The following is a 27,833-nucleotide window of genomic DNA, read 5'->3' on the forward strand; positions in this document are numbered from 1 at the left end:
CTCAGGAAATAAGAGCTATTGCCTATTTCAGCTGCTGCTGTCCCCCAGAAATGAGACCCTATGCCGGGAATCCTAGGATCACACAGCATGCAAGTGAACAGAGAAGGCTCACCAGATATTTTATGAACCAAGGTGACAGTTTAATGTTCTAAAAAAAAGCAAAGTTACATATCAAATATCAAAACTCAAAAGTTTAAAAAACTTCAATCACACATATATATATACTTGAAAAATCACATTAACTGAAAAGAACACAATTGTCCCTGAAATGGAGATAGGCCTGGAGATCTGGGATGCTTCACTCATTGTGACCCTCAATCTTCAGAGCATTTTCACCAAACACCTGTATCCTCATACAGGCCCAAGAGTCTTATGCAATTGCCAGTTAGAACCTCTAGTTTCAGGAATAGCCACACCTGCAGGATAGTCACGAACAGTTTATTAAGAAGCCAAAGTTCACTGAAGTCCAGTGGAATGAGTTCTCAGCCGAGCCAGATCTCCTGTTGTGATGTGGAAACTGGGGTTTAATATAGTCCAAAGTTACACCAGAAGTTAGAACACAATTACACTGAGAACTCAAGCTCAGTCTGGAGTTCATTTGAGACCAGTTCTCAAATCACTGGGTCTACATACAGGTTTTCCTTCTAATGGGATGGGACCCAATTTGCATCCTAAGGAATGCATGGTATAGAGTAAGCACAGAATGAGAACAAAGGTAATTTCAGTAAGAAAGATGAGAATGAAATATGATAACATAGCCAAGAGCATTCACTGAACGTTGGGTAATCCACGAGTCTGATTCTGTGAGAGGGGATTATTGAAGGGAGGGCAAATCATCTGGTGTGGTCAAGACCCAGTACAAGTAGGCAGTATACAAATAGTATAGGTTAAGGCCTGACAGAGAAGGACTTAGGATATTCTCCTAGGGGAATTTGAATATATTCTGCAGGCACTGGGGAGTCAATTATTAACAATGAGATGGGTTTTACGAAGAGATTTAAGGGAAATGTAAGGCTGACTTCCAACTTGTTCAGTTAAAGTGGCCACAGGACATCCCAGCAGGTGGGGATGACTAGAAGGTGGCTAGATGCACAGAGGTAATGAGATGAGGTCTGAGGAATGGACAAAATAATTGAAAGATAGAGACCAGTCAATTCAGTAAACATCACAGTGCTTCTGTGTGTCTTAAGGCAGGGACAGAAGCTGGGCCACAGGAATGAATGAGACACATGGCCTCTGCCCCTTGCAGCTTATGACTGAACTGGAGGGAGATTTAATGGCTACTACATAGTCATTTAAGTACAGTTGGTGCTAAGTGCTGCAGAAGAAAAGCAAGGTGTCCGAGAGCACATAGAAAAGGCGGACCTAGCATGAGGCGCTGCAAAAAGCTTCCCTGTGCAAAGGATGCTTGAGCCAAACTCTAAGGACCAAATGGACTGGGGTGGAACAGAGTGTTCCAGGCAGAGAAAAACGGTAGTTCAAAGGTACTGCACAGCAGGGAGGAAGCTGGGGAGTGAGGGAAAGGGAGAAACATGAGGCATCAAGGGCACAGAGGGCAAATGAGAACATCCAGGTAAGAGTAGAGAATGGCTTATGGAGTCAAAAAGAGACGAGTCTGGCTACAGTCAATATTATGGAGGAAATCAGAAGAAACACAGGTCAAGACTATATCAAGACAGTTCTTGAAGACGGACAAGAAAATAAGGACAAACACCAGCACCAAGTGGGGGAGGATGGGGTGTAACCAGTAAGGGAAGCACATGATAAAAATGGTCCACAATGGAGCTGGACTCCTGAGGTTTGATAACAGTTCAGAAAAATCATTTTCAAAAAACAGTCATCTTTTAAAAGAAATCAAATTATTTCTAAGTGTCAAATAAGCATGGTTCAATCTTTGAAAAATATGCAAAACGAATTGGAGAAATACAACTGGTGACAGTAATAATGCAAAACGATAACTATTAGTACGATGCTACAAATGCTCTCAGCTCTTTACAAAGTCTGTTACAAAGCAGTCCTTAGTTTTTCATCTTCCGGATGTCAGAAGTACACAAATCTAGTTAAAGTTGATTCCATGACGAGTGATACTTTAATTGGTTCCTCATGTAGATGAAATTCAGTGTGCACCACTCTATTATTCACCTGAAAGATTAAAGCAAAAACTGTCACCTGAGAGAATAAAGCCCTGAGCAAAAGGCTGTTAGTGAACACTACAGAGTGAAACAGCCGAACGCTATGCATTCCAGAAATCGATGCAAATGGCAGTAGAAAGAGCATGTCCCACCAAGCGCTTGGAATTCGAAAGGGTGAGAAAACTCTGGGTGAGAAAACCAGTAGACTTAGGTCCACAGAGCAGGGTTTGCTCTCAACTTGCCCTGGAGTAATGGTAGGCAAGATATGAATCCTTTCTGAGCCTTGGGAACACGTGGTAAAATGAAAGCGTTGTATTATGCTATGTCCAAAGCATCCTACAGCTCTACAATCTTGGGTTTGGTTGTAAGCACATTTACCATCTGCTACCTAACTAAGCTGCATGTGCCTTTAATACAAAGGCCACATCATGGTCATTTCGGGATTTTTTTTTTTTCTTGCTAGTGTCCACTCAGCAAGTGCTTTAAAAATGAAAGGTGGCACCTGGGTGGCTCAGTTGGTTAAGCGGCCAACTGCTGGTTTCAGCTCAGGTCATGATCTTGGGGTCCTGGAAATCAAGCCCCACCTCTGCAAGGAGTCTGCTTGAGGATTCTCTATCTCCTCTTCCTCTGCCCCTCCCATGAACTCTCTCTCTTGCAAATAAATAAATCAATCTTGGGGTGCCTGGGTGGCTCAGTGGGTTAAGCCTCTGCCTTCGGCTCAGTTCATGATCTCAGGGTCCTGGGATCGAGCCCTGCATCAGGCTCTCTGCACAGCGGGGAGCCTGCTTCCTCCTCTCTCTCTGCCTGCCTATCTGCCTACTTGTGATCTCTCTCTCTGTGTCGAATGAATAAATAAAATCTTTAAAAATAAATAAATAGATAAATCTTTTAAAAAATAAATAAAAATAAAAATAAACGGTGTTCAGTAAAGGCTTGAAGAACACTGGTCAGCACAACCATTTTTCAGTTAGCTTTAGCTAAAATGAATTTCTATTTATAGTTGGTTAAATCTGTCTTTATTATAACATATTCCTGAGAAGCTGACAGGAAACTATATTCTTTAAAAAAAAAAAAAAAAGAAAGAAAGAAAGAAAAGAAACTATATCCTTAGAGAAACTAAGCAATATAAGATATTTGGGAATACAGGTGAAATGAGTGTCAGAATCGTTGTGGTCCCTCCCTGTAACATTTCCCCCCAAGGTCTTACCTCAAATGAGGCGAAAAGGAGTTTTAAAAGCTATTAAGCATCATAGGTAAAGTATTAGCAATAAATCTTTCGATTTTAAAGAAAGAAAAATAGTGACCATACCTTGGAGGGGAGTAGAGTAATTAATACGTAATTGTGATTAGAGCATGAACTCTAGAAGCCCTCTGCCCAGGCTGCAGTGCCAGCTCGGCCACTGACCAGGCCCCATCTGTCACAGTGGATGCAAATCCCACACTGCCTGAGGGGTGCTGGAAGGTTTAAATGGATTAATATCTGTGTAGCACAGAGAACAGTAACTGATCTGGCGTGAGCCATGCAACAGATAATAGATGTTAGCATCTTTGTTACTGTACTCTCTTTTTAAAAAATATTTTATTTATTTGAGAGAGAGAGTGACAGAGAGAGCATGAGAAGGAAAGAGGGTCAGAGGGAGAAGCAGGGTCCCCACTGACCGGGGAGCCCAATGTGGGACTCAATCCCGAGGCTCCAGGATCATGACCTGAGCTACAGGCAGACGCTTAACCAACTGAGACACCCAGGTGCCCCATGTTACTGTAGTCATCTACAGTCTTTTCTAATTAGCTTTCTTTGGGTGTAAAACTCTCCGATTGAGAAGAAAATTGCCCATTAATCCTGATATGATAAACAACAATAATTGGGCCATTCTCCAAACTATGGTTTGTGTATAAGTCTACCACCATTATTGGGCACACAGGCATTCATTCAACAAATGTGTACTACGGGCTACAAACTGGGGAGACAAATGTGAGCTAGAGTCGGTCTTTGAAGAAGTGCTAAGATTCCCCCCCTCGAGGGGAGCGGAGTCAGGCCAAAGCTGACTGCAAGGGTGGCTACAGAGCAGGCAGGAACTTGAAAACTCACCTCAGACCCAAGGCACTCGTATTGCCAAAGAACAGAAAGTGTCAATACCCGTTTCCCTCAGCAGTTGACTCAGCCAACTTTTCTAAATGCCGCCATCATCAAAACTCATGATCAGCCCATCATTTCCAAGCAACTTTTCAGTATCTCTTACGTCTTCATTGCTAAAGTCAACCTTCTCCTGAAAACGCTCTCAACAAGTGCCATTACCATCAGGACAAACAGAGCACGTGCTCCCTTGGAATTTACTTACTTTAGTGAAGAAGTCAGCGATGTGCCACTTATTTCCATACTGTTTAAAGACTGCAGACATCGCTTCAATCATCACAGAGCCAGTGCGAGGGTGCCGTAAAGCAACATGATCTACAAAGCAAACAGAAGATGTTTCGTCCATTTTCCTCCTCTCTTTGCACCAAACTTTGTCTTTCACCCACATTTAAACCTGGAAAATGGCTCTGAACTGAGAATACAGAAGCACAGACGTGAAAAGGGGAAACACCTGAGCCTCTCAGGGGACTCCTGTGACCAGGCGTGCATAAACCCTCAAGAGGGCAATTCTCTTATATGAATTTTCAAAATAAAGCTTTCCAAATATACACAAAGGAAGAAAGCAAAGTTTAACAAATTCCCCATATAATCATCCCCTACACTCAACAGTTATCACCATTTTGCCATATTTACTTCATTTTCTCTTCTCTATTTTTTTTTTAAATGTCTGACTTTTGCTTTAGGATTTTAAGCTGAATATCCCTGAAACACACCCATATAGAATTCATTTTGGGGTCCTCAAAAGTTTAGTGAAAATTTTTTTATTATTAGTTAGATTAAAAAACACAAAACATGTCAGTTTAGTGTGGAAATTTGATGGGAATCTCAAATTTTACCCTCTAATTAATAAATCTAGGTTGGGGGGGGGGCGCCTGGGTGGCTCAGTGGGTTAAGGCCTCTGCCTCCGGCTCAGGTCATGATCCCAGGGTCCTGGGATCGAGCCCCGCATCGGGCTCTCTGCTCAGCAGAGAGCCTGCTTCCTCCTCTCTCTCTGCCTGCCTCTCTGCCTACTTGTGATCTCTGTCTGTCAAATAAATAAAAATAAAATCTTAAAAATAAATAAATAAATAAATAAATCTAGGTTGGAACAGAAGAAAACATGGGGACATCTCTGCAACTGCAACACGGGCAAAGGTTTCTTAGAACACAAAAAGCATAAACTATAATAAGAAAAAGCTGATTAATTGGATGTTGTCAGAATTAAAAACTTTTATTTTTTGTTTTTGAAGATTTTATTTATTCATTTGAGAGACAGAGAGAAAGAGAGAGAGAGAGAGCGCCCAAGCACGGGGAGAAGCAGAGGGAGAAGCAGACTTCCCGCTCAGCCAGGAGCATGACACAGAACTGAATCCCAGGACCCTGGGATCATGACCTGAGCCAATAGTAGTTGCTTAGCCACCTGAGTGCCCCAGGCACCGCAAAACTTTTGTTTTTTGAAAGATGTTATTAAGGAAATGAAAAGCAAGCCACAGACTGGGAAAAAAATATCTGTAGTACATACATATCAAAGGACTTGTATCCAGAATACACACATAATTCTTACAAAATAACAAGAAAACCAACAACCTAATAAAAAATTGGGCAAATAATATGAACAGACATTCAGCAACAGAAGATAAATGAATGGCCAATATGTACAGGAAAAGATAATCAGCAGTCCTCCAAGAAATGCAAATTAAACCCCCAAGGCGATACTACTCCACACCCATCAGATTGTCGAAAATTTTTAAAACAGGTCAAGCCAACTGATTACAAGGATGTGGAGCAACTGGAACTCTCTGACACTGCTGGCGGGAATGTAAATGATGCAACCACTCTGAAAAAACATCTTCAATTTGGCAGTTTCTTTGAAAGTCAAACACAGGGCACCTGGGTGGCTCAGTCGGTTAAGCATCTGCCTTCAGCTCAGGTCATGATCCCAGGGTCCTAGGATCGAGTCCTGTATCTGGCTCCCTGACCAGTGGGGAGCCTGCTTCTCCCTCTGCTTGTGTTCTCTCTCTCTCTCTCCCTGACGAATAAATAAAATCTTAAAACAAAACTCAAACATAGACCTACTGTATGAACCAACCATTCCACTTTTTGGTATATACCCAAGAAAAACAAAAATCACAAGCCCAAAGACTTCCACACATGTGTTCACAGCAGCTTTACTTTTAATAACCAAAAACTAGAAACAACTCAAATGTTCACCCAGTGAATGGCTGAACACATTGTTGTTATATTCACACAGCTGAGTACTGGTCAGAAGTAAAAGGAAATGAACTGATAGATAAAACAACACGGATGAATCACAAAACCATTAGGTTGAGCGGAAGAAGACAGGCAATCAGGAAACACAGATACTATATATAATTCTACTTATATAAAATTCCAGAAGATGTAATCTAACCTGTGGTAACAGGAAGTACAACTGTGGTGACCCAAGGATGGGGACAGAGGCAGGGATAGATTTCAACATGAGGAAACTTTTGCGGGTGACAGATGTCTATGCTGATCTTGATCATGGTGATGGTGTCATGAATGTATACTCCCACGTGTTCAAATGGTACACGTTGGGTATATACAGCTCATACTTCAATTACGCCTCCATGACGTTGTAAACAAGTCCACAGAACGTATCTGTTCAGCGTGGGAACTATACAGGAATTTCAGTATTGTCCCTCTGAGAGTAAATCTGAGTCAGAAACAGCTCATCACAAAGCTTGACAATCCATCCTGTCCAGTGAGCTTTAAGGGGCACACTGTGGCCCAATAATCAGCCAAGAAATCAATTTAGCAGACTGAAACTGCCTTTTTAAAAAAATAACGGGATAAAATGGGGTATGATAAAAAATATTAAAGTGGCTCGAATGTAGTAAGGGCAGCTATGACTTACAAAACTAGTGTTACATGTATATTTGTACTTCTATATAAAAAATGTAGTAGACCACAATGAATTATGTGTTTTATCAATTCTAAGACCGAAGTTTCTTTTTCCCACCAATCTGAAATCTGGATGTGCTGTATAATCTCCTCTGTGGCATAGATTAATTGGTAGTTTCTTAAGGATACAAAATAATGATATGTCTTACAATCAAGGCATTAGATTGGGTGAAACACCACAGCTATTTCTTCCTGTGGGTTATGGCAAATAACATTTGAAAACCTCTGACCCAACACGGTCTCAACCCCTTTGAGGAATCAGGAGCAAGTCAGGAAAACAACAGAGCAGCTGCCAAGTCTCTTATCAAATGATAGATTATAAATTTCTCATTGCTTTGAAAATAATCAGTGATCCTAAGTCCATGGCCATGGGGTCAGGCCTCAGGACAGATTCTAGGCCACAAAAAAATGAGTCTAATGAGTGATATTGGAGAACTTTAGACTCTGGTCGAAAGCTAGGAAATGTCCACTGATTTACGAAACAAGGTCAAATAAAATATCGTTAGGACCGGGATTCTCGATATGTGCATTATAAAGTTGTTTAGAGGGGCACCTGGGTGGCTCAGTCAGTTAAGCATCTCCTTTGGCTCAGGTCGTGACCCCAGGGTCCTGGACCAATCCCCACATCAGGCTCCCTGCTCAGCAGGGAGTCTGTTTCTCCCCCTACCACTCCCCCCACCCCCACTCATGATCTCTCTCCCTCTCTCAAGTCAATAAAATCTTTAAAAAAATAAAGTTGTTTAGAGAGCTCTGGCCATAGACATGAGTGGCAACCACATGACTAAGTACAAATAGCCAATAAACAGGTGAAATCTTGTTGCAGTTTCTCTCGCACAGATAACATGCTTCTGTCACAAAGCAGGAGAGATAAGCTCTAGGACTCACTGGGGTCAGGTAGCTGGTATAAATGTCTCTGGTAAGCTAAGATGACAGAAATCTGAATTTTATGAAATCTTCTAATTATAAAAGAAGATAACTTGAAAATGTTTTAAATCCATTTTTTCCACATGATCTTAGCCAAAAGGCCAAGAGATGATTAAATCCATTTGTTGAATGGTAATACATCCAAATGACTCACAATTCACCCATCGACAGACTGTGTATGTATGTGTGTATATATATACATATGTATACACACACATATATATATCTTTACATATTTATCTTTCATGTGCACACACAGTAGAATATTACCCATTATAAAAAAAGAATGAAATCTTGCCACCTGTGACAACATGAATGGACTAGAGGGTATTATGCTAAGTAAAATAAGCCAGACAGAGAAAGACTGCCATATAATTTCACTTAGACAGGGAAACTAAAAACAAAGAAAAAGGGGTGCCTGGGTAGCTCAGATGTTTAAGCGTCTGACTTTGGCTCAGGTCATGATCTCAGGGTCCTGGGATCAAACCCCACATCAGGTTCTAGCCCTGCACTGGGCTCCCTGCTCAGCAGGGACTCTGCTTTACCCTCTCCCTCTCCCCCTGCTCATGCTCTTTCTCTTTCTGTATTTCTGTCGCAAATGAATAAATAAAATCTTTAAAATTAAAATTTTAAATTTAAAAAAAATTAAAGTAAAAACAAAAAAACAGATTCAAATACAAATGGTTTCAAATTTAAATTACAAAAGGAATCCAGAAGTCTTCTCTCTCTCTCCTCATCCCATGCCCAAGAAAACCAATAAATTCATTTCTTGTGTATCCTTCCAGATATACACCGTGTACAAAGAAGCTGATACATACTTGAGGGTGCAGTCATCCTCCTCCTGATCTCAGTAGCATATTATACATGCTGTTCTAGGACCTGATTTTTGTTGTTTTTGCCAGTTCATCTTGGAGGTTGCTCATCATCAATACATAAAGAGCTTCTTCCTTTGATTAAATAGTATTTACTCTATGATTTATCATAATTTATTTAACTAGTCCCCTATAGGTAGATGTTTAGGTTGTTCTATTATAAACAATGTCACTGCATAACGTTGCACACATGTCACTTAGACATGTACTAAATAATTGGAAGATAATTATGTTTGCATTTATAATTTTGCTAGACAATGCCAAGTGGTCCTCCAAAGGAATGCTATCAATTTACAGTCCTGCCAGGAATTAATAAGTATATTCTTTACCTCTTCAACAAGAGCATACATTCAAACTTTCTGATCTCTGCCAATCTGATAAAAAGTAGTACTCCAATATTGTTTACTTTCTTCTTATAAATCGAGCATCTTCTCCAGGTTAATGGTGATCCCTAGGAATTATCAGTTAATAGCCCAAACTCAATGTTCTATTGGGTCTTTTGCTCACTGACTCACATACTAGGAAGATTCGCACCCACCTGTGTGCTCCTTCCAGACCCCATTTCATCTCCCCCACACAGACGCCGCTGTCAGTTTTACTATATACATACATACTTTTATATACTATTCTTGAACAACACATTGTGTTTTCCTTTGAACTTTAAAAAAAATAAATAAAAGCAACACAAAGCCAAGTCTACTGTGACTTTTTTTACTCAAGGTTTGATTTCTGGGGTTTGATCCTTTTTATCCAACGTAGCTGTAGTTCTGCTCTTTTGAGTCCACAATTTTGTCCACACCCCAAATTATTCTTGTCAAGATGCCCAATGAATTCTGTGTCCACCTCCTTTTTTGACCTGTCAGCAGGGTCTGACATTGTTACTCCCTCCTTCTTAAAACACTTCCTGCAACGGGATTCCAGCACACCACACCCACCTGGTTTTCTCTCATGTCAGTGGGTGCTCCTTCTTAGTATCCATGGCTGACTCTTCTCCATCCTGACATTCTATAAATGTTGGTGCAAGGCCCATGACCTCATCCAGGACTATGGCTTTAAATAACATTACAAGCTGATGACTCCCACATTTCTTTCTCCAATGCAGCTCACTCACTTGATTCCAGATTTAAAGAATCAACTGCCTTCTTCGCCTGTCTGCTGGGGCAGCTAATTACCATTTCAAATTCAGGATTTCCCCTCCTCCTCACATCTGCTCTTCCTGAAGTACTCCCCACAGAGGAGAAGGGCAACTTCTTTCTTCCATTTGAAAAATCAGCCTAACTTAATCCCTATAGATGTATGCTGTCTAAGCTCAAAATTTCGGCTCTACCAGCTGCCGTTCCTGCAGTCTCTCCTAAAAATCTCCCTCCTCAGGATGCCTGGGTGGCTTAGTCAGTTAAGCGTCTGCCTTGGGCTCAGGTCATGACCCTGGAGTCCTGGGATCGGGTCTCGCATTGGGCTCCCTGCTCAGTGGGGAGCCTGCTTCTCCCTCTAAAGCCCCACTTGTGTTCTATTTCTCTCTCTCTCTCAAATAAATAAATAAAATCTTTAAAAAAAGTCCCCTCTCTACTGGATCATTCAATCAGCAGCTGTGCACCAGTACCGCCCATCTTTACAACAAAAACTTTGCTCCCTCATCACCATCCAGATTGTCTATTTCTCAACTCCCTTTATAGCAAAACTCCATCAGAGTTGCTGTATCTACAGTTTCCAATTTCTTTATTTAGCCCCCACCTCTTCAAAAATAACAAAATAAGAACACAGAATAGCGTACGGAAGGCCTATGCATCCACCACCCAGATTTAACAAACAGAAAACATTTTGCTTTATCTGTTCCAGCTCTTCTCTTCTGGTGAAATACAGCTGAATCTTCCTTTGAAATTTCTCCCCGATTACCTTCTGTCCCACTTCCCTACCTTCTGTACTCTACCAAAAGCAGTCCCTGTTACAAAGATGTTGGCTGCTCTTTGTGCCATATTTTTATACTTTTACCACTATATGTTCAGCCATAATAGATTGTATTACTGTTTTCAAATCTTTATGTTAAAAGCATACGATCCGTATTGTTATAGCTGCCTTATCTTCATTCATTGTTCCATTTAAAACTTCTCCACTCTGATTCTTTTCAAGTGGGGTACAGTACATTCTACAGTATGAATACAAACCACTTTCAGTGGTTTTTAGCTTTCTAGCCACTTCACTCTCCCTACTATAAACAATTTCAAAGAAGTGCCCAGATTCGAGTGCTTAATGCATCCTCATTCACCCACTTTCCAGTTTTAACACTGGGAAGTCCAGTATCCCAGGAAACCCCTCTATCTCTGGACAAACTGGGGCAGTTGGTCATCCCATCTCATGTATATACATGTGCAGAAGATTCCCCCATGCAGAGGTTCCCAAACTTTCTCAGTTCATGGTGCCCTTAGTGTCTTAGGAACTCTTTTTTGCATTGCTCCTAGACCAAAAGATGTATCTCAGAGTTCCATTTACTCAAGCAGTTAGGTCTAAGCTCAGTATTATTTAGATAACTTACTGGCCACTCAGGGTGAAAGAACTCACACAAACTGAAAGACAAGTCATTATTTTTATTTCATTCTTAAAGAACCATAATTACTTACTAATGCGATGTATGCACTTGTTGGGCTCTGCATGACTTTTCAACCTAGAATACCTAAGTACTTGCTTTTTAATCTCAGCAACCCTCCAAAACCTAGTTCCCCCAAGATAGGGTATCACTGAAAAGAATGCAGCATAATCTAATTGTAGAAACTATAACCAACCTTGAGCTAGTGACTCCCAGAATTAAGTACAGCCAGGTGACTTCACTGTGGCCCCCTAGTTTGGGGACCACAGCATTAAGGTATATATGCAGATGTGAAACTGTCGGGTCATGGGATAAACATGTCTTTAACTTTACTAGGAAGCACACATTGCTCTCTGAACAAGTAGGATTAATCTGCTCTCATCAGTGGTGTACGGAAGTACCTGTTGCTCCCAAATCCCCACGTATACTCGGTACTGCCAGGCCATTTATGTGTTGTCTGATGAAATAAAAGTGGATAACCCTGAAAGATTTTAACACATATTCCAAATTTTCCACTTTGCTCCTCCAGATATAAAACTTGATTAAAATAAAACATTTAATGCTACCCTGGGCTGATGGGAATTCATGGAAATCTCCAAGGCACCTATTCTTCCAAATGAGGAAACTGAAACCTGAGCTCCAAGCAGAAAGTAAACACGAAACGCAGAGCTGCACCCTGTCCAAGGGACTAGGACCACCTCTAGTGAGGGTACGAAAGCCTTAAAGGTGTGCCCGGGAGGTGCTGGAGTTCAGCCAGAGATTCCTGCATTCGCCTGTGACCCCAAAGAGAGTTGCAGTGGTCCACATGAATAATAATCCTCCCTAAAGAAAAGTATTCCCTATTCATGCTCCCAGGAGTCCCACAGACTAAGAGTCAACAAATGAACTAAGACTTCAAACACACAAACAAACCACCATGAGGGACAGTCAACAGAAGCAACCCAAGGAGTGACCCCCTGAAAGGCATCAGGCATTGGAAGTATTAGGTACAAAATGTAAAACCATCTGAAATGTTTAAGGAAATAGAAGATGGAATCGCGAGAAGAAACAAGCATAGATTCTGTCAAATAATCAGCCAGATTTTGGCTCTCAAATGGATTCACCATCTATAAATCTTCCTTAAATGAATTTCTTAAGGATATACTTCAGGAAGAAAGAAAATGAACCCAGAAAAATGGGCTGAGATTCAAGAAGGGATGGCGAACAAAATGGTAATCACATGAATAAATAGAAACAAATGTGGATTGTAAACTTATTATAATAATGTTCTAACTTGAGGGCACCTGGGTGGCTCAGTCGGTTAAGCATCTGACCTCTTGATTTCAGCTCAGGTCATGATCTCAGGGTTGTGGGATTGAGTCCTGCTTCCGGCTCTTGATCAGTGGGGAGCCTGCTTGAGACTCTCCCTCTCCCTTTGCCCCTCCCCCTAGTGATGCTCTCTCTCTCTCTCTCTCTCAAAGAAATCGTAAAAAAAAAAAAAAAAAAAAAAAAAAGAAAAAAAGGACCTAAGTGAGGAATGATCTATCAATATTATTCCTCAACTGTCAACCTACTGAATGGCTGTAGTTTCCAAGTGCCTTTCAGATTATCATTCAGGTTCCACCTCCTTTAAGGGGCGCCTGGGTGGCTCAGGTCCTGATTTCAGAGTCCTGGGATGGAACCCCATCCAAGCCCCACCTCTGGCTTCCTGCTCAGCAGGGAGTCTGCTTCTCTCTCCCTCTGCCCTTCCTCCACTGCTCATTTTCTCTCTCTCTCTCTCTCAGATAAAGAAATAAAATCTTTAAAAAAAAATTGTAATTTGTGGGGTTTTAAAAAAAGGACTAGGCATTACCTAGAATAGTGCTTGCCACCCTAGTGTATACCAACACATTTGATGTAAGTGTGTTAAACTGATATCTTGAGAAGAAAACCAGGGGGCAGTGGAAGGATAATTTAAGGCAATTTAAGAACACATTAATATTTTTATATAAACAATGTTAAACAAGACACAAAAAATAAAGAAAAATGTTAAACAAAAGTAGCACTTATGTGGGGGAAAAAGTAATGTGAATTAGTGTTTCAAGGTTCCTTGAATCATCAGGGAGTAAAAATAAGCTTTTTTAAAATTAACTTTAGGCTTCTGCATATGTATAAAATTTCACGAGGAACCATGAGAAAAAGAATTATGGGATGTCTACCCTCTAGATCAGTAGGGGGGACAAAAATGTTAGACTAACATGCTAAACTAAAAATCAAGCAAACACAAGGGCCATAAAGGCAGGAAATAAAGCAAAAGAAAAATAAATAGCACAAAACAAAATGGGAAAAGGGCAAATATATCAATAGTCGTAACAAAGACAAATTGCCCTAATTTACCAGTAAAAAGATTGATAATGTCATACTAAATTTAAAAAAAAAACAGGGGTGCCTGGGTGGCTCAGTGGGTTAAGCCTCTGCCTTCAGCTCAGGTCATGGTCCCGGGGGTTTTGGGATCAAGCCCCGCATCGGGCTCTCTGCTCAGTGGGGAGCCTGCTTCCTCCTCTCTCTCTGCCTCTCTGCCTACTTGTGATCTCTCTCTGTCAAATAAATAAATAAAATCTTAAAAAAACAAAAAAAACAACCCAGCTATATCCTATCTAAAAGAGACCCACTTAAAACATAAAGGCGCAAAAAGGTTAATAGAAAACAGTTTGAACAGTATACCAGGCCAATATGCAGCAAAAGAATATTCAAGTACCTATATAAATTCCAGACAAAATGAACTAACACAAAAAAGGTACTACTTAGGGGTGCCTGGGTGGCTCAGTGGGTTAAACCTTCTGCTCTCTGCTCAGGTCAGATCCTAGGGTCCTGGGATCGAGCCCTGCATCGGGCTCTCTGCTTAGCGGGGAGCCTGCTTCCCCCTCTCTCTCTGCCTGCCTCTCTGCCTACTTGTGATCTCTGTCTGTCAAATAAATAAATAAAATCTTAAAAAAAAAAAAAGAGCACTACTTGGGAAAGTAGGTTCACTAAAGAGTGCTTAAAGCATTTTGTCTTATTTCTTCTATGTATTTCACCACAATTCTAAAATCGTATGGCTCTACTCAAGTTGTGTCAAAATAAAGCAAAACCACTGGGACTACAGAAGAAACAGACAGGCCTACCAGTAATATAACGTATGGACATGCTTATCTCAGATACTGGCAGGTCAAAGAGACAAATTTAGTGGAGACACAAAACAACTGAACACAATTATGCTTAACTGATAGAAATATTTAGAGCCCTGCATTCAACAAGTGCAGAACGTTTATTCTTCATTAAGCACACACAGAGTATCTAGGAGATACCAGATGCCATCAAAAAAGTTTACCAGAGGGGCGCCTGGGTGGCTCAGTCAGTTAAGTGTCCGACTCTTGGTTTATCTCAGGGTCTATGAGATGGAGCCCTGCGTTGAGCTCCCTGCTCAGCATGGAATCTATGAGAAAATTCTCTGCCTCTGCTCACACCGCCCCCAATCAGGCACACACGCTCTCATTTTCTCTCCCTAAAAAATAACTAAATCTTCAAAATTAAGGAAAAAAAAAGTTTACTAAAGACCAAGGCATAACCCAAGTCTCAACAGATTTCAAATCCATATTGTAGGGGCGCCTGGGTGGCTCGATTGGCTGGGCGTCTGCCTTCGGCTCAGGTTATGATCCCAGGGTCCTGGGATCAAGTCCACATTCGGCTCCCTGCTCAGCAGGAAGCCTGGTTCTCCCTCTGCCTCCTGCTCATGCTCTCTCTATCTCTCTTAAATAAATAAATAAAATCTTTAAAAAAAAAATCAGTATCGTAGTCTATATTCTTTCTCAGTTCCTCGCACAAATGAACCAGATGTCTGTAACCAAAGGACAAATTTTAAAATCCCAACACAGAAATTTAGAGACATAGTTCTAACACATACAAGAACAATGGGAATCTAAGAACTCTTAGAACTGAAGGATAAAAATGTTCCATGTTAAAATGTGAAGGACAAAGTGAAAGCAGTGCTCAGAAGGGATTAGAGCTCTAAAAATGCTTATATTTTTTAAAAGATCAAAAACAATGAGCTAAGTACCTACCTAAAATAGCTGGAGAAAGAAGAGTAGCATAAAGACCCCCAAAACGAAGACCAATGGGAACAAGAGTCAAAATTAATGAAACCAAAAACAGATATGAGAGGGGATTAACAAAAGTAAAGACAGGTTCTTAACTGAAGACACCACTGACAAGACTGATAAAGAGTAAGAGAAGAAAGCCACAAATACCAGAGATAAAAGGGGCATTACTATAGATTGACTGGATATTTCACATGATTAAAGATGTAATGAACCCTGGGCCAAGAAATGTGAAAATAAATTTTTATTTTCTCCCACGGAAAAGCTGGTTTTCCCGGCATTATTTATCGAACAGCCCATTCATTCCACCCGGATCAGCAATGGCTTTTTTGTCACCTGTCTAGTTTCCCTGCATATCTGGTTCTGCCTCTAGGTTCTCTTCTATCCCAGTGGTGTATCTGTCTATACACAGAGTTTTTGATAGTGCTGTATGACGAAGTATTCTTAGCTTACAACACAAATCCTCTCAAATATCTGCACAGCTTACTCTCACTCGTGTCCCCCAAGTGTCTACATAACCATCAGCTTCCCAGAGGGGACATCTCTATACATCTGTTTTAAAACTGCAATCTCCAGGGCACCTGGGTGGCTCAGTGGGTTAAGCATCTGCCTTCAGCTCAGGTCATGACCTCAGGGTCCTGGGATCGAGCCTGCATCAGGCTTTCTGCTCAGCAGGGAGCCTGCTTCCCCCTCACTCTCTGCCTACTTGTGATCTCTCTGTCAAATAAATAAGTAAGATTTGTTTAAAAAAAAAACAAAAAACAAAAAACCTGCAATCTCCACTCCTGCCCTGGGACACTCCCTATATCCCTTGCCCCTGCATTATTTTTCTCCATAGCAATAGTCACGCAACATACTTTATTTCTGGTAAACATTCCACTGAAAAGTAACCATCGCACAGAAAAGTGTGCACAGCTTAGGGATCTAAAACAGCTCAATAAATTTCCATAAAATGAACACACCCTATAACTGGTGCCCTCATCAAGAAACAAGATGGGGCCAGAACTCCAGGAGTCCCCTTCTTGCTCCCTCTGGTCCTGAGCACCCCAAACACTGCACGCAGGAGGGCAAGCACTATCCTGATTTCTGACACCACAGGTCAGTTTCGACTGTTTTTGAACTTTATACAAATGGGATCATAAAGTAGCACAATATGTAGTTTCTCGATATTTATTGTCTGTCTCCAACTAGCACCTAAGTTCTGAGGAGGGGGAGATACTTAGTTCTTCTGTTCAATACTGCATCTCTAGTCCTTAAACACACAGAGCCCAGCACACAGTCATAAAATGCATACATTCAATAAAACTGGAACATGAACTTCCTCACCTTGACCCTTAACCGCTCCATATTAATTCTGTGGGTGGTTGGCACCAGCAGCTCATTTCTTTTTATTGCCGAGTAGTAGTACATGTATGGCATACCACAATATGTTTGATGGTCATCTGGGCTGTTTCTAGTCTTTGATGACTTCAAATAAGGCTGCTGTGGACATCTGTGTGCCAGTCTCTGGGAGGCAACATGCTTTCATCTCTCTCGGGTAAATAACCAAGGAGTGAAATCTTACATCTCACTTTAATGGGGCTGTTTTTCACATCTTACTACTAAGTATGTTTCATTTTAAGTTGTTCCCCTATGTTCCTTTGTTTACATTTCTTCACGACAATTTATCTTGAAGTCCATATATATTTCTTTTTTAAGATTTTTATTTATTTGAGAGAGAGACACACAGAGAGAGAGGGAACACAAGCGGGGGAGAGGGAGAAGCAGGCTTCCCGCTGAGCAGGGAGCCCAAAGTGGGGCTTGATCCCAGGACCCTGGGACCATGACCTGAGCTGAAGTCAGCTGCCTAACAACTGAGCCACTCAGGGGCCCTCCATATACATTTTTATAAATTGCCTTAATCCTCTTTGAAAGAAGTTAAGATAAAAAGGGGGGCTCCTGGGTGGCTCAGTGGGTTAAAGCCTCTGCCTTCGGCTCAGGTCATGATCCCAGGGTCCTGGGATCAATCCCTGCATCGGGCTCTCTACTCGACGGAGAGGGAGCCTGCTTCCTCCTCTCTCTCTCTGCCTACTTGTGATCTCTGCTTGTCAAATAAATAAATAAATTCTTTAAAAAAAAAAAATTTAAAGGGGGTCACCTGGCTGGCTTAGTTGGTAGAGTACGTGACACCTGATCTCCAGGTTGTGAGTTCAAGCCCCATGTTGGGTGCAGAGATTACTTAAAAAAAAAAAAAAAAAAAAAAGGCCAGTGAAAGAAATGTCCTTGACCTCTTAATTCTAGCTCTCCTCCAAGTGCACCAAGTGAAGGGGTGGCTCTTTACACACAAGATTCTTTTGGACCTTATGTTATTATTAATAATAATAGTATTAGTAATGAAGTAATGATGATAATAATATTATTAGCATAATGTATTAGTAATAACAGTAGCTAATTTCCTTTTTTGGATTTATTATGCCAGTTATTATGATAAGCATGTCTGCGATTATATAACTCAGTTTCCATAACATCTCAATGACATAAGTAAATTCCATCATTCCCACTTTACATGAAGAAACTGATATATCGGGGCGCCTGGGTGGCTCAGTGGTTAAAGCCTCTGCCTTCGGCTCAGGTCATGATCTCAGAGTCCTGTCCTGGGATCAAGCCCCACATCGGGCTCTCTGCTCAGCGGGGAGCCTGCTTCCCCCTCTCTCTGTCTCTGCCTGCCTCTCTGCCTACTTATGATCTCTGTCTGTCAAATAAATAAATAAAATCTTTAAAAAAAAAGAAACTGATATATCTAGAGATAAAAAATTACTGAAGTTCTCCAATATAGCAAATGGCAGAACTAGCTTTTGGGCCAAGAACTTTTTCACAGGAAAGTCAATGATCTTATTTACCATGTGATACTTTGCTCAGAGGGTCATACCTTCCCAGAAGAAATGGACAGTAAGATGTCAACCTGTCATCTCGGAAAGTGAGAACATGTATAAAGAGAGATGGATGGGTTCTTGAAGAATTCTCCTTATACATGTCAATTTGTAAAGCACTGATAATTTAAAAACTTAAAAAAAAAAAAAAGATATGCATGACCCAGACTTTGTGGAAGAAAAGTGCGTGTCACTGTCATCTACCCTCATGTCTCACCTGCCTGGGTGGGATAGATGATGAAATAATCACTGAATGTGGGCAGCCTCCTCTTCTCAGCTACGTCATCAGACTCCATGGGTTCATCGTCTGTCTCGACACCGCTGTCTCTTTTCTCTGTTTGTTGAAGAACAAAAGTACAAACTACAGTAATACACCACAGACACCAGGAGCCCTCACTCCAAGTTCCAATGAGCTTGTATCTCCACAAGAGACAGAAATATCCGCAGAAGCTACAGAGGTTGGATGTCAGCCCCACAGGCCACCTGGCAACCCATGGATGGTGGGATGGCCCTTGGAAACGGCACACATCTCTCTCAGACATGAGGTCCCCTGCCCCCCCAATGACGTGACTTAGACCCTTCCTCAGCCCAAGCTCCCCTTCTATCCCTTCCTCCCAGCCGAAAAGCCCTAATACACTACATGACTGAAGTCACATCAGCTGAGGGGTCTCTGATTTTAAAGAAACAAATAGGGGCGCCTGGGTGGCTCGGTCATTAAGCATCTGCCTTCAGCTCAGGTCATGATCCCAGGGTCCTAGAATCGAGCCCCACATCAGGCCCCCTGTTCCACGGAAAGCCGGCTTCTCCCACTCCCACTTCCTCTGCTTGTGTTCTCTCTCTCTCACTGTGTCTCTCTCTGTCAAATAAATAAATAAAATCTTTAAAAACGAGAATGAAAACAAATATTTTGAACTTCCTTTTCTTTTCATAATCATCCGTAGTAGAATTTCTTAGAAACATGACTGTCACAAAGAAGTCTTCACTTACCTCCTCTGCAGGCCTGGATGATAAAGATCTTTGGTTTCTCCTGCAGTGCTGGACAATTTTTATTATTAAACATTTCAAAAATGTCCTCCAGGCTGACTTTTTCACCATCTTCCATTTTAATAAAGCCTTTCTCTCCATGGGACATAAGGGTAACAAGGCAACAGCCAACATCATCTTTACTTTCATTGAGTCCATCACGAAATGATCTTATTTTCTCAATTAACTCCTGTAAAATAGGATAACATATTCAAAAGAACTGGAGGTAAGAAAAACCAGAAATGCTAGAGACAGCCCCTTTCCTAAGCAATCTGAACACAGGGCAAATATGAAAAGAAACCACAACTCAAACAGGATTAGTATGAGATAAATACCAGTTCCTTAACTTGTCACTTCCCTTTCAGTTGCTTTCTTCTTGTGCCACTGGTTCTTTTTTGAGAGAATTACAGCATTTCCAATTCTCTACCACAAAATACAACAGAATGACAGCTCCCCAAGGGGCTAGTGTATGTAAATTTTATATTATTAGCTTGTTTTAACATATAAAAATTGTTATTCTCTAAAACTAATGCCCTCAAAAAGCTAGAAATGGAAGGGAATGGAAGTGTCTACCAATAATATACACCTGCCATAACCTATGGGGAGATGTCATCAGAATCAAGCCCCCCAGAGAGAGAAGCAAGGCAGGAATGGCTGCTATCACTGCTCCCATGCCCCTCATAGCCAAGATCCCAGCTCCTCACTTCAATAAAGTGAGTAAAAGTTAAATGAAGTCTACCTCACGCTGGTCAGAATGGCTAAAATTAACCATTCAGGAAACAAAAGATGTTGGTGAGGGTACAGAGAAAGGGGAACCCTCTTACACTGTTGGTGGGAATGCAAACTGGGCAGCCACTCTGGAGAACAGTATGGAAGGTCCTCCAAAAGTTAAAAATAGAATTATCTTATGACCCAGCAATTGCACTACTACGTATTTATCCAAAGGATACAAACTCAGTGATCCAAAGGGGCACGTACACTCCAATGTTTATAGCAACAATGTCCACAATGGCCAAACTATGGAAAGAGCCTGATGTCCATCAACAGATGAAAGGATAAAGAAGATGTGATATATGTGTGTGATGGAGTATTACTCAGCCATCAAAAAGAATGAAATCTTGCCATTTGCGAGGACGTAGATGGAACCAGAGGGTATTATACACGAAATAAGTCAGTCAGAAAAAGAATTATCACATGATTTCACTCATAAGTGGAATTTAACAAACGAAACAGATGAACATAGGGGAAGGGAAGGAAAAATGAGATAAAAGCAGAGGGCGGCAAACCAAAAAAGACTCTTAATCATAGAAAATAAACTGGGGGTTGCTGGAGGGAGGTTGGTGGGGGGATGAGGTAGCTGGGTGATGGGCATTAAGGAGGGCACCTGATGTAATGAGCACTGGGTGTTAACACGCAACTGATGAATCACTGAACTCTACCTCTAAAACTAGTGATACACTGTATGTTAATTAAATTGAATTTACACCAAAAATATTTAAAATGAAGTCTAAATATGGGAAATAAAGAGCTAAAATTCATTACTTACAAATACCGTGACTATCTAACTATCTGGAAATATAAAATAATCAACCAAGTAACTACTGGAACTAGGGACCAGACATCTGACCAGACACAAGATTAACTCATAAAGATCTAATGCTTCCCCCGACCAGTTACCTGGCAACAATGATTAATTTTTTTAATGTTTTTTAAAGATTTTATTTATTTGAGAGAGAGACTACAGAACGGGCATGAGCAGGGAGAGGGGCAGAAGAAGAAGCAAACTGCTCGGTGAGCAGGGAGCCCGATGTGGGACTTGATCCCAGGACCCTGAGATCATGACCTGAGCTGAAGGCAGACACTTAACTGAGGCACCCAGATGCCCTAGCAACAATCACTTAACACACATAATGAAAAGGGGGTCCTGTTCATGATCACACCCAAACAAGGACAATACATAGGAATAAACCTAAGAAACACACATTACCTAAATGAAGAAAAGGAAAGCTTTAGGGAAGAGGCAACATACACCATGACAAGCCCATGCTTCTGTTAATACTATTAATTTGCCAATTCTCTCCAAATGAATCTCTATTCCATGTCATGGCAATCAAACTCCCAAAGGATTTCAGTGGAATTTAACCAGATTATTCTCAAGCTCACAGAGAACAGATGATGTTCAGGAAGTGTCAAGAATACTCAGAAGTCAAAAGGGAGGGGGGATAAAAAAAGGAGGTCTAAGTCCTATCAGACATCAAAATGTCCTAAAAAAAAAAAAAAAAATCACAGTGAGTGAAACAGTGATTTACCGGCAGAAGTATAAACAAATATATGAATGGAATATTTTAGATTCCAGAAACCAATCAAATTGTATATAGGACTTTATTTCACGACAAAGGTGGAGTTTCAAATATGTGGGGGAAGGACGCATCATTCAGTAGATGCTGAGATGGCTGCCTATCCATCTGGACATATGGTAAGGCCTCTTACCACACACTTACCAAAAAAATAAAATTCCAGAGACTTAGAAAGGAAACCTTAAATTACACAAATAGTACAGAAAAATAATTTAAACATTTTTTAAGTTGGGAAGGCACGGGATTTGATCAAGACACCAAAACCAAGAAACCGCCAAGAAAGACTGACAAGTTTACTCACAAAAAAATTTAAAAAGACTTCTATACAACTTAAGACAACAACAGAAATCAAAAGACAATTAACAGAGACAAGAGAAAAGTATTTGCACTACATTTTGTAAATGAATAAAGTCCAGAAAAATAACTCTAAAAGCAGGAAAAAGATGACCCAGTAGGAAAAAGGGCAAAGGAAACAGAATAATTTATCGAAGGAAAATAAGGGCCTAAGGATGTCTAACCAAATTAATAATCTGGAAAATGAAACTAAGAACAATGAAATACTTTTGCCAGTAAAACTGCTAATATTTACAAATAAACTAAACGTTGCCAGGATGCAGGAAAAGCGGCTACTCGAGGCCCCTAAGAGAATAAACGAAAGGAACGTTGGCAGTATCTGTCATCTGATTCAAAACCATGCAATATGTAAGAGATTCTGGTACAATCCTTGGGGAAAGTGAAAGAGTCTATTTTTATCTCTGAAATTATGATAAAATCAAAGCTTACTGGGCACTTGGCTCTTCTGGGCATTTTGACACAGGAGCTCATTCATTATCACCACAGCCCTCCAAAACAAGTCATTCTCATCAACCCCAATTCCGGGAGAGAAAAGTAGTCAATTTCTGGCAGGGCTGCTGAAAACTAAGGCACTATGGACATTTGGAGCCAGAAAATCCTTTGCTGAGGGGGCTCTTCCCCACTAGAGTCCAGCAGTGCCCTCCAGGTGAGACAACCAGAAATGTCTCTACAAATGGCCAAACGAGGGGGACAAATCAGGCCTGCCCCATGAGAACCAGATTTAAGAGAACTAGGAAGAGACAGGATTCCCGCTCAGGCAATCTATGTGGAATCCGAAGCCCCTGCTGCGCTGTTCCTTGACATTCATTAGCAGGGACTCCTGGGATCTAGGAAGGGCTTTCCTATGTTACTACCCCTAAAAAAGGTTACATCTAGGTCAAGACTAACCTAGGGTTCAAAAGTTCCCACCACGGCTCTTCCACATTATATTTTCAGTATCATCTAGTTAGGTCACAATGCAATTCCTCCCAGGGCTATCAACTCCCTCTCTACACCTCTTCCAGGTTCTAAGTGAATCCTGCAAGGACCCACACTGCTGGAATGCAAGAAAACAGCCTCCTGGTGACTCTCAAAGGGGTTTCTAGGTCTTTCCTGCTCCCAAAGTCTCTGGAAATTGCCTACTCCAGACTCATGCCCTATCCTTGGGCCTCCTTGCCCATCTTGCTTAGAATGCCTTCTTGGGTCCCCTTCCCTCTTCAACTGCGTAGCCCTAGCCAAGATTGGAGCCCAAGAGGTCCCTGCTTGACTGGAAGTGGAGGCAGGGTATCACACACTTAAGATTACAAAAGCATCAGGAAGTTTATGAAGACTTTCATGGGATTGCTCAGCAAGTCCTGGTTCTTGCCAGGAATTAAAACCCAGTATTTTTATTTTTTTAAGATTTATTTATTTATTTGAGAGAGAGAGAACATGAGCAGAGGGAGGGGCAATGAGAGAGGGAGAGAAATCCTAAAGCAGACTCCCCCACTGAGCATGGAGTCAGACGTAGGACCCTGAGTGGAAACCAAGAGTCAGATGCTTAACTGACTAAGCCACCCAGGTGCCCCTCCAAAACCCAATTTTTTTTTTAAGATTTTTTATTTATTTATTTGACAGAGAGAGAGAGAGAGAGAGATCACAAGTAGGCAGAGGCAGGCAGAGAGAGGAGGAAGCAGGCTTCACTGCCGAGCAGAGAGCCCGATGCGGGGCTCGATCCCAGGACCCTGAGATCATGACCCAAGCCAAAGGCAGAGGCTTAACCCACTGAGCCACCCAGGTGCCCCCCAAAACCCAATTTTAAAAAATAAAATAAAGGAAAATTATAAGATCCAAGTTACATTTTTTCATTTTTGTTTTTAATTTTACCATTTTGTTAGGATCGATGCACTGTGTATGCTCAAACTGGCACTGGCCAAGCCACTCCTCCATCAGACAGATGTCCCGGTGAGCCCCAGGTCTGTTCTTCTCCACACACATGATGAAAGCCTTCCGCTTGCCTCTCAAGTCATAACAATCCTATTTTCCAAGAAAGCCAAAAACATTTAAACCAAATGAAACTCAGAAATCCAAACACATCACAGATATGAAATAATGAGTTTCTTTTAGGATCAATGGTGAGGTTTCCCAGTTCAGATCAGAGCTGCAACAGGGATTGTCTCTTATTAGTCACAGAAGGAGGGTGGGGGGAGGCGTGACTAGACTTAACCTTTTTTCAAATATCTTCCTTGCACTAGGACTAATAGGCCAATCTCAATGTTAAATGCCTATGTATAGTTATCACTATCCGTTTAAGGAAACATGGCAGACAGAGGAGTAGAGTAAATGACCACACAGGGCTGTAGTCATCCAAATCCAGAATAGGGGACATTCTACAGACAACCTGGTTTCTTCAATAAGTAAACAATAAGAAAAAAGGTTAAAGAAGGGAGAAGTATTCTAAGTTAAGAGCACCAAAGCAATAGGCTATAATAATTGTGTTGACTTTGTATGAGTCCGCAATCTGATTCAAACAACACATCTGAATTCTAGAACACTGGAAAGAAATTTAAAAAATAAATAAAAATTAAAAAAAAACAAAACTAAACAAAAAAACACCTGCAAAAGACAGGACCCAATCAATGAAATCTGAATTCCAACCGCATCTTTGCACACACTAAGGAAGTTGTTTTTAGGTAGAATAATGGTACTGAGGTTGTTTTGAACAACCTCTTTCTCATACTAAAGATTTAGAGGTTCATACTAAGGTATCTGTAGATGAATGTGATAGGTTATCTGGATTTGCTTTAAAATAATGGGGCCGGGAACCAGGCAAAACAAGATTGGTTCTAAGTTACTAATTTGCTGAAGCAAGGTCATAAGTATACTGGGCTGGAGTTTGAGAGATTTGTCTTTCTATTCTATTTTAGTATTTGCTGAAATTTTACATCATAAAACTTAAAATAAGCAAACAAACCCTACAATCAGCAATTTAAATAGCCATCCATCCAAGGCCACATAGCCTGTTATCCTCGAACCTCCAGTGCCTCATTTTTCCTGATTTATAAAACGGAAATAACAGCAGTGCCTACCTTGTTTGGCTAATGCAGGCACAGTGGTTTTAAATGGCTCATGTTTATCTGTCACAATCGTAACAGAAAGCAGTGAGATCTGACCACCTGAGACAACCATACAGATAGTTTCCTTTAACCAACAAGAGCAGCATAAAAAATATTCCAATGTCAGCTAAAGTGGCTAAGTACCCTCATTCCTAACCAGTGTGTAGTGCTGGAGTAAGAGCAAAAATATTTACCAGTTCGCCATCCACACAATCATAGCTTCTCTTTAGAATCTTTCTTGGAATCTCTGAATGAATTTTCATGGAAAGAGAATAAAACAGAAAAAGGGCATTACTGCATTATTTTTTCCACATTTTTTTTTCCCTTTTCAATCAATCCACTGTCATTCCTGTTTACAGGAAGCTCTTCCCAGGGAACTCTGTTGTCTCTTAGGCTTTCAGGTCCAGCAGGCTTCAACCTCATTTTAGAACAGATTCCTTGGATTATGAACACACCCTCTTTCAAACTCATACAAGGCTAGAAACTTAAAAAAGACCTCCCTTAGACCCAGTTAGGTGCAAGGGCAGAAAGACAGGCAAGCAATAAAAAGGACAAGGTGTAATTGCTTGACATTACTGCACTTGTACTTCCTGAAGAGGAGAGCAAGACATAATTAAGGGAACTAGTTGTTGTTGTTTTTTTAATTTAACATAATCTCTTAGCATTTAATTCAAATATTTACTGGGTGCATCCAACAGTGGACAGCCATAATCTTGTGTAGTCTGGATGATTCTGGGAAAAAAAAAAAAAAAAAAAACACTTTGCCAACAGTAAGAGAGACTCAAAGCCTAAAGAGCTGAGAACACCTGAAGTGCTCGTGTGATGGGGCTGGTACAGGTGACGAAAAGCAGGGACAGCCAAGCCTCCTCCGGGCGGGCAGGCGTGGCTACACGCCACGGTGGTGTTCGGCGAGCCATTACCATTGTGATCCACTCATTACAAATATAAACAACACCAGCAACGGTAACACACCGCAAAGCTCAGCCAGATCGTAAGCACGCTAACGGCAGTCACCCACGGTGTATTTTAGTGTCTACTTCGATGGCTCCCATGTAAGTGCTGCTTTCTCTGTCTCACACGCACTTAAGTGTGCATATGTTTATTAAATCTGGAGGGGCAGAGCCCCTCCCTTAACCTGTTACATACTGCATTTCTTGACCATAAGCCACATCTTCCTGGATTAATGGCAAATAGTCTCATGGTGTGCAAAAACAAGAGCCCTCCGCCCCACACATCCCCTGGAGATGCGACAGCGGGAATTCCAATACCGCGCTTCTCGCTGCATCATTTGGAAACCTCCCACATCATCATCTCTTGAAGGTACATGTTAACAAAGCATCTCAGGCCTGCTGAGTCGATCTGATCTCTGAGTCCACCCCAAAATGTGCTGGTAGATCCTGATGGCTGCTCTTCGACGGGTCATTCGGATTCCGCGCTCGGGAACCGCGACTCTCGCGGCTGCTTGCCCCCTCGCCCCCCGCCCCCCGCCCCCCGGCTCCCACTTCCCGCCGCGCGTCACTGGGTCCCAAGGCGCCCGCCCGCTCTTCGCTCTGCACCCCAGTCAAACCGGGCGCCCCGCCCCCGAGCCGAGCCCGGAACCCCTGGGGCAGCGGCGCCAAACCCCGCGCTTACGCTGGCCCGGGCCCCCATCCCCAGTACCCCCGGCTCACCACGCCCCGCCCGCAGCCCGGGTACCTGGCCGCCCTCAGCTCACCCCGGTCGTCTGCGGCCCCGGCGCCCTGCCAGAGGCAGAGCAGGTCGGCTCGGCGTAGCTGCTGCAGCACCTTGATGAGGACGCGCGACGCGGAGGCGGGCTCGCAGTAGTGCTGGACCAGGAGACCCGCCAGCCTTTCCTTGCTGTTGCCCGCCAGCTCCAGCCGCAAGGGGGTCACGCGCGGCTCCTCGTCCACAGACTTGAGGAAGATGCGGAAGTTGCTCAGCTCCTGCGGGGACAGCAGGTCCAGGGTCTCCTGCACGCGGCTCTGCAGGTCCACGGCCGCGGTGATCGGAGGCGCCCGGAGACCGCTGGACTCCGAGCGCCGGCAGCTCTCCAGGCCTCTCTCCATCGTCACCCAAAGGTGCCGAAACGCCCGGACCGAAGGGACCCACCGCCGAGGTCAGCGCCCCGCAGACCGCGCACGCCTCCCGCTTCTCCGCTTTGTTTTGTAAAACGGAGGCGTTTCCGCCCGTTTCTGCAACAGCTAAGCGCGCTGGCTGCGGTGACCCGGACTCTCCCGCGGAGTTTCCTCTCCCGCCCCGCCCCGCTCTCGAGGCCCCGCCCCCGCCCCGCCAGCTCCGGGTTAACCCTTGGAGCTGGTTTAGGAAAAGTCAGGTGGGCTCCTCGGTGGCTCTCTTCCACGGCTGCGCGTTGCGGTCACCTGGGTGACTTTTAAAACTACTCGTGCCCAGGCCACTACCTAGCCTGATTACATTCGAATTTCCGGGTGGCAGACCCAG

General features: G+C 42.2%; 1 protein-coding gene across 1 annotated transcript; it reads right to left on the bottom strand.

Moving 5' to 3' along the window:
• Positions 1-751: 751 nt before the first annotated feature.
• On the bottom strand, positions 752-27,628 carry LOC116869733 (caspase-14-like). The gene is made up of 7 exons (XM_032861139.1): positions 27,091-27,628; positions 25,571-25,623; positions 24,148-24,297; positions 19,556-19,781; positions 18,786-18,902; positions 4,472-4,581; positions 752-2,142 (listed from the first exon to the last, which is right to left on the bottom strand). The coding sequence occupies exons 1-7, from the start codon at positions 27,440-27,442 to the stop codon at positions 2,041-2,043; spliced, it is 1,110 nt and encodes a 369-aa protein (XP_032717030.1). The 5' UTR covers positions 27,443-27,628; the 3' UTR covers positions 752-2,040.
• Between the last annotated feature and the right edge of the window lie 205 nt (positions 27,629-27,833).

This window comes from Lontra canadensis, unplaced genomic scaffold (assembly GCF_010015895.1).
Source record: "Lontra canadensis isolate GAN:19392208 unplaced genomic scaffold, GSC_riverotter_1.0 scaffold20, whole genome shotgun sequence".
NCBI classification, from domain to species: Eukaryota; Metazoa; Chordata; class Mammalia; order Carnivora; family Mustelidae; genus Lontra; species Lontra canadensis.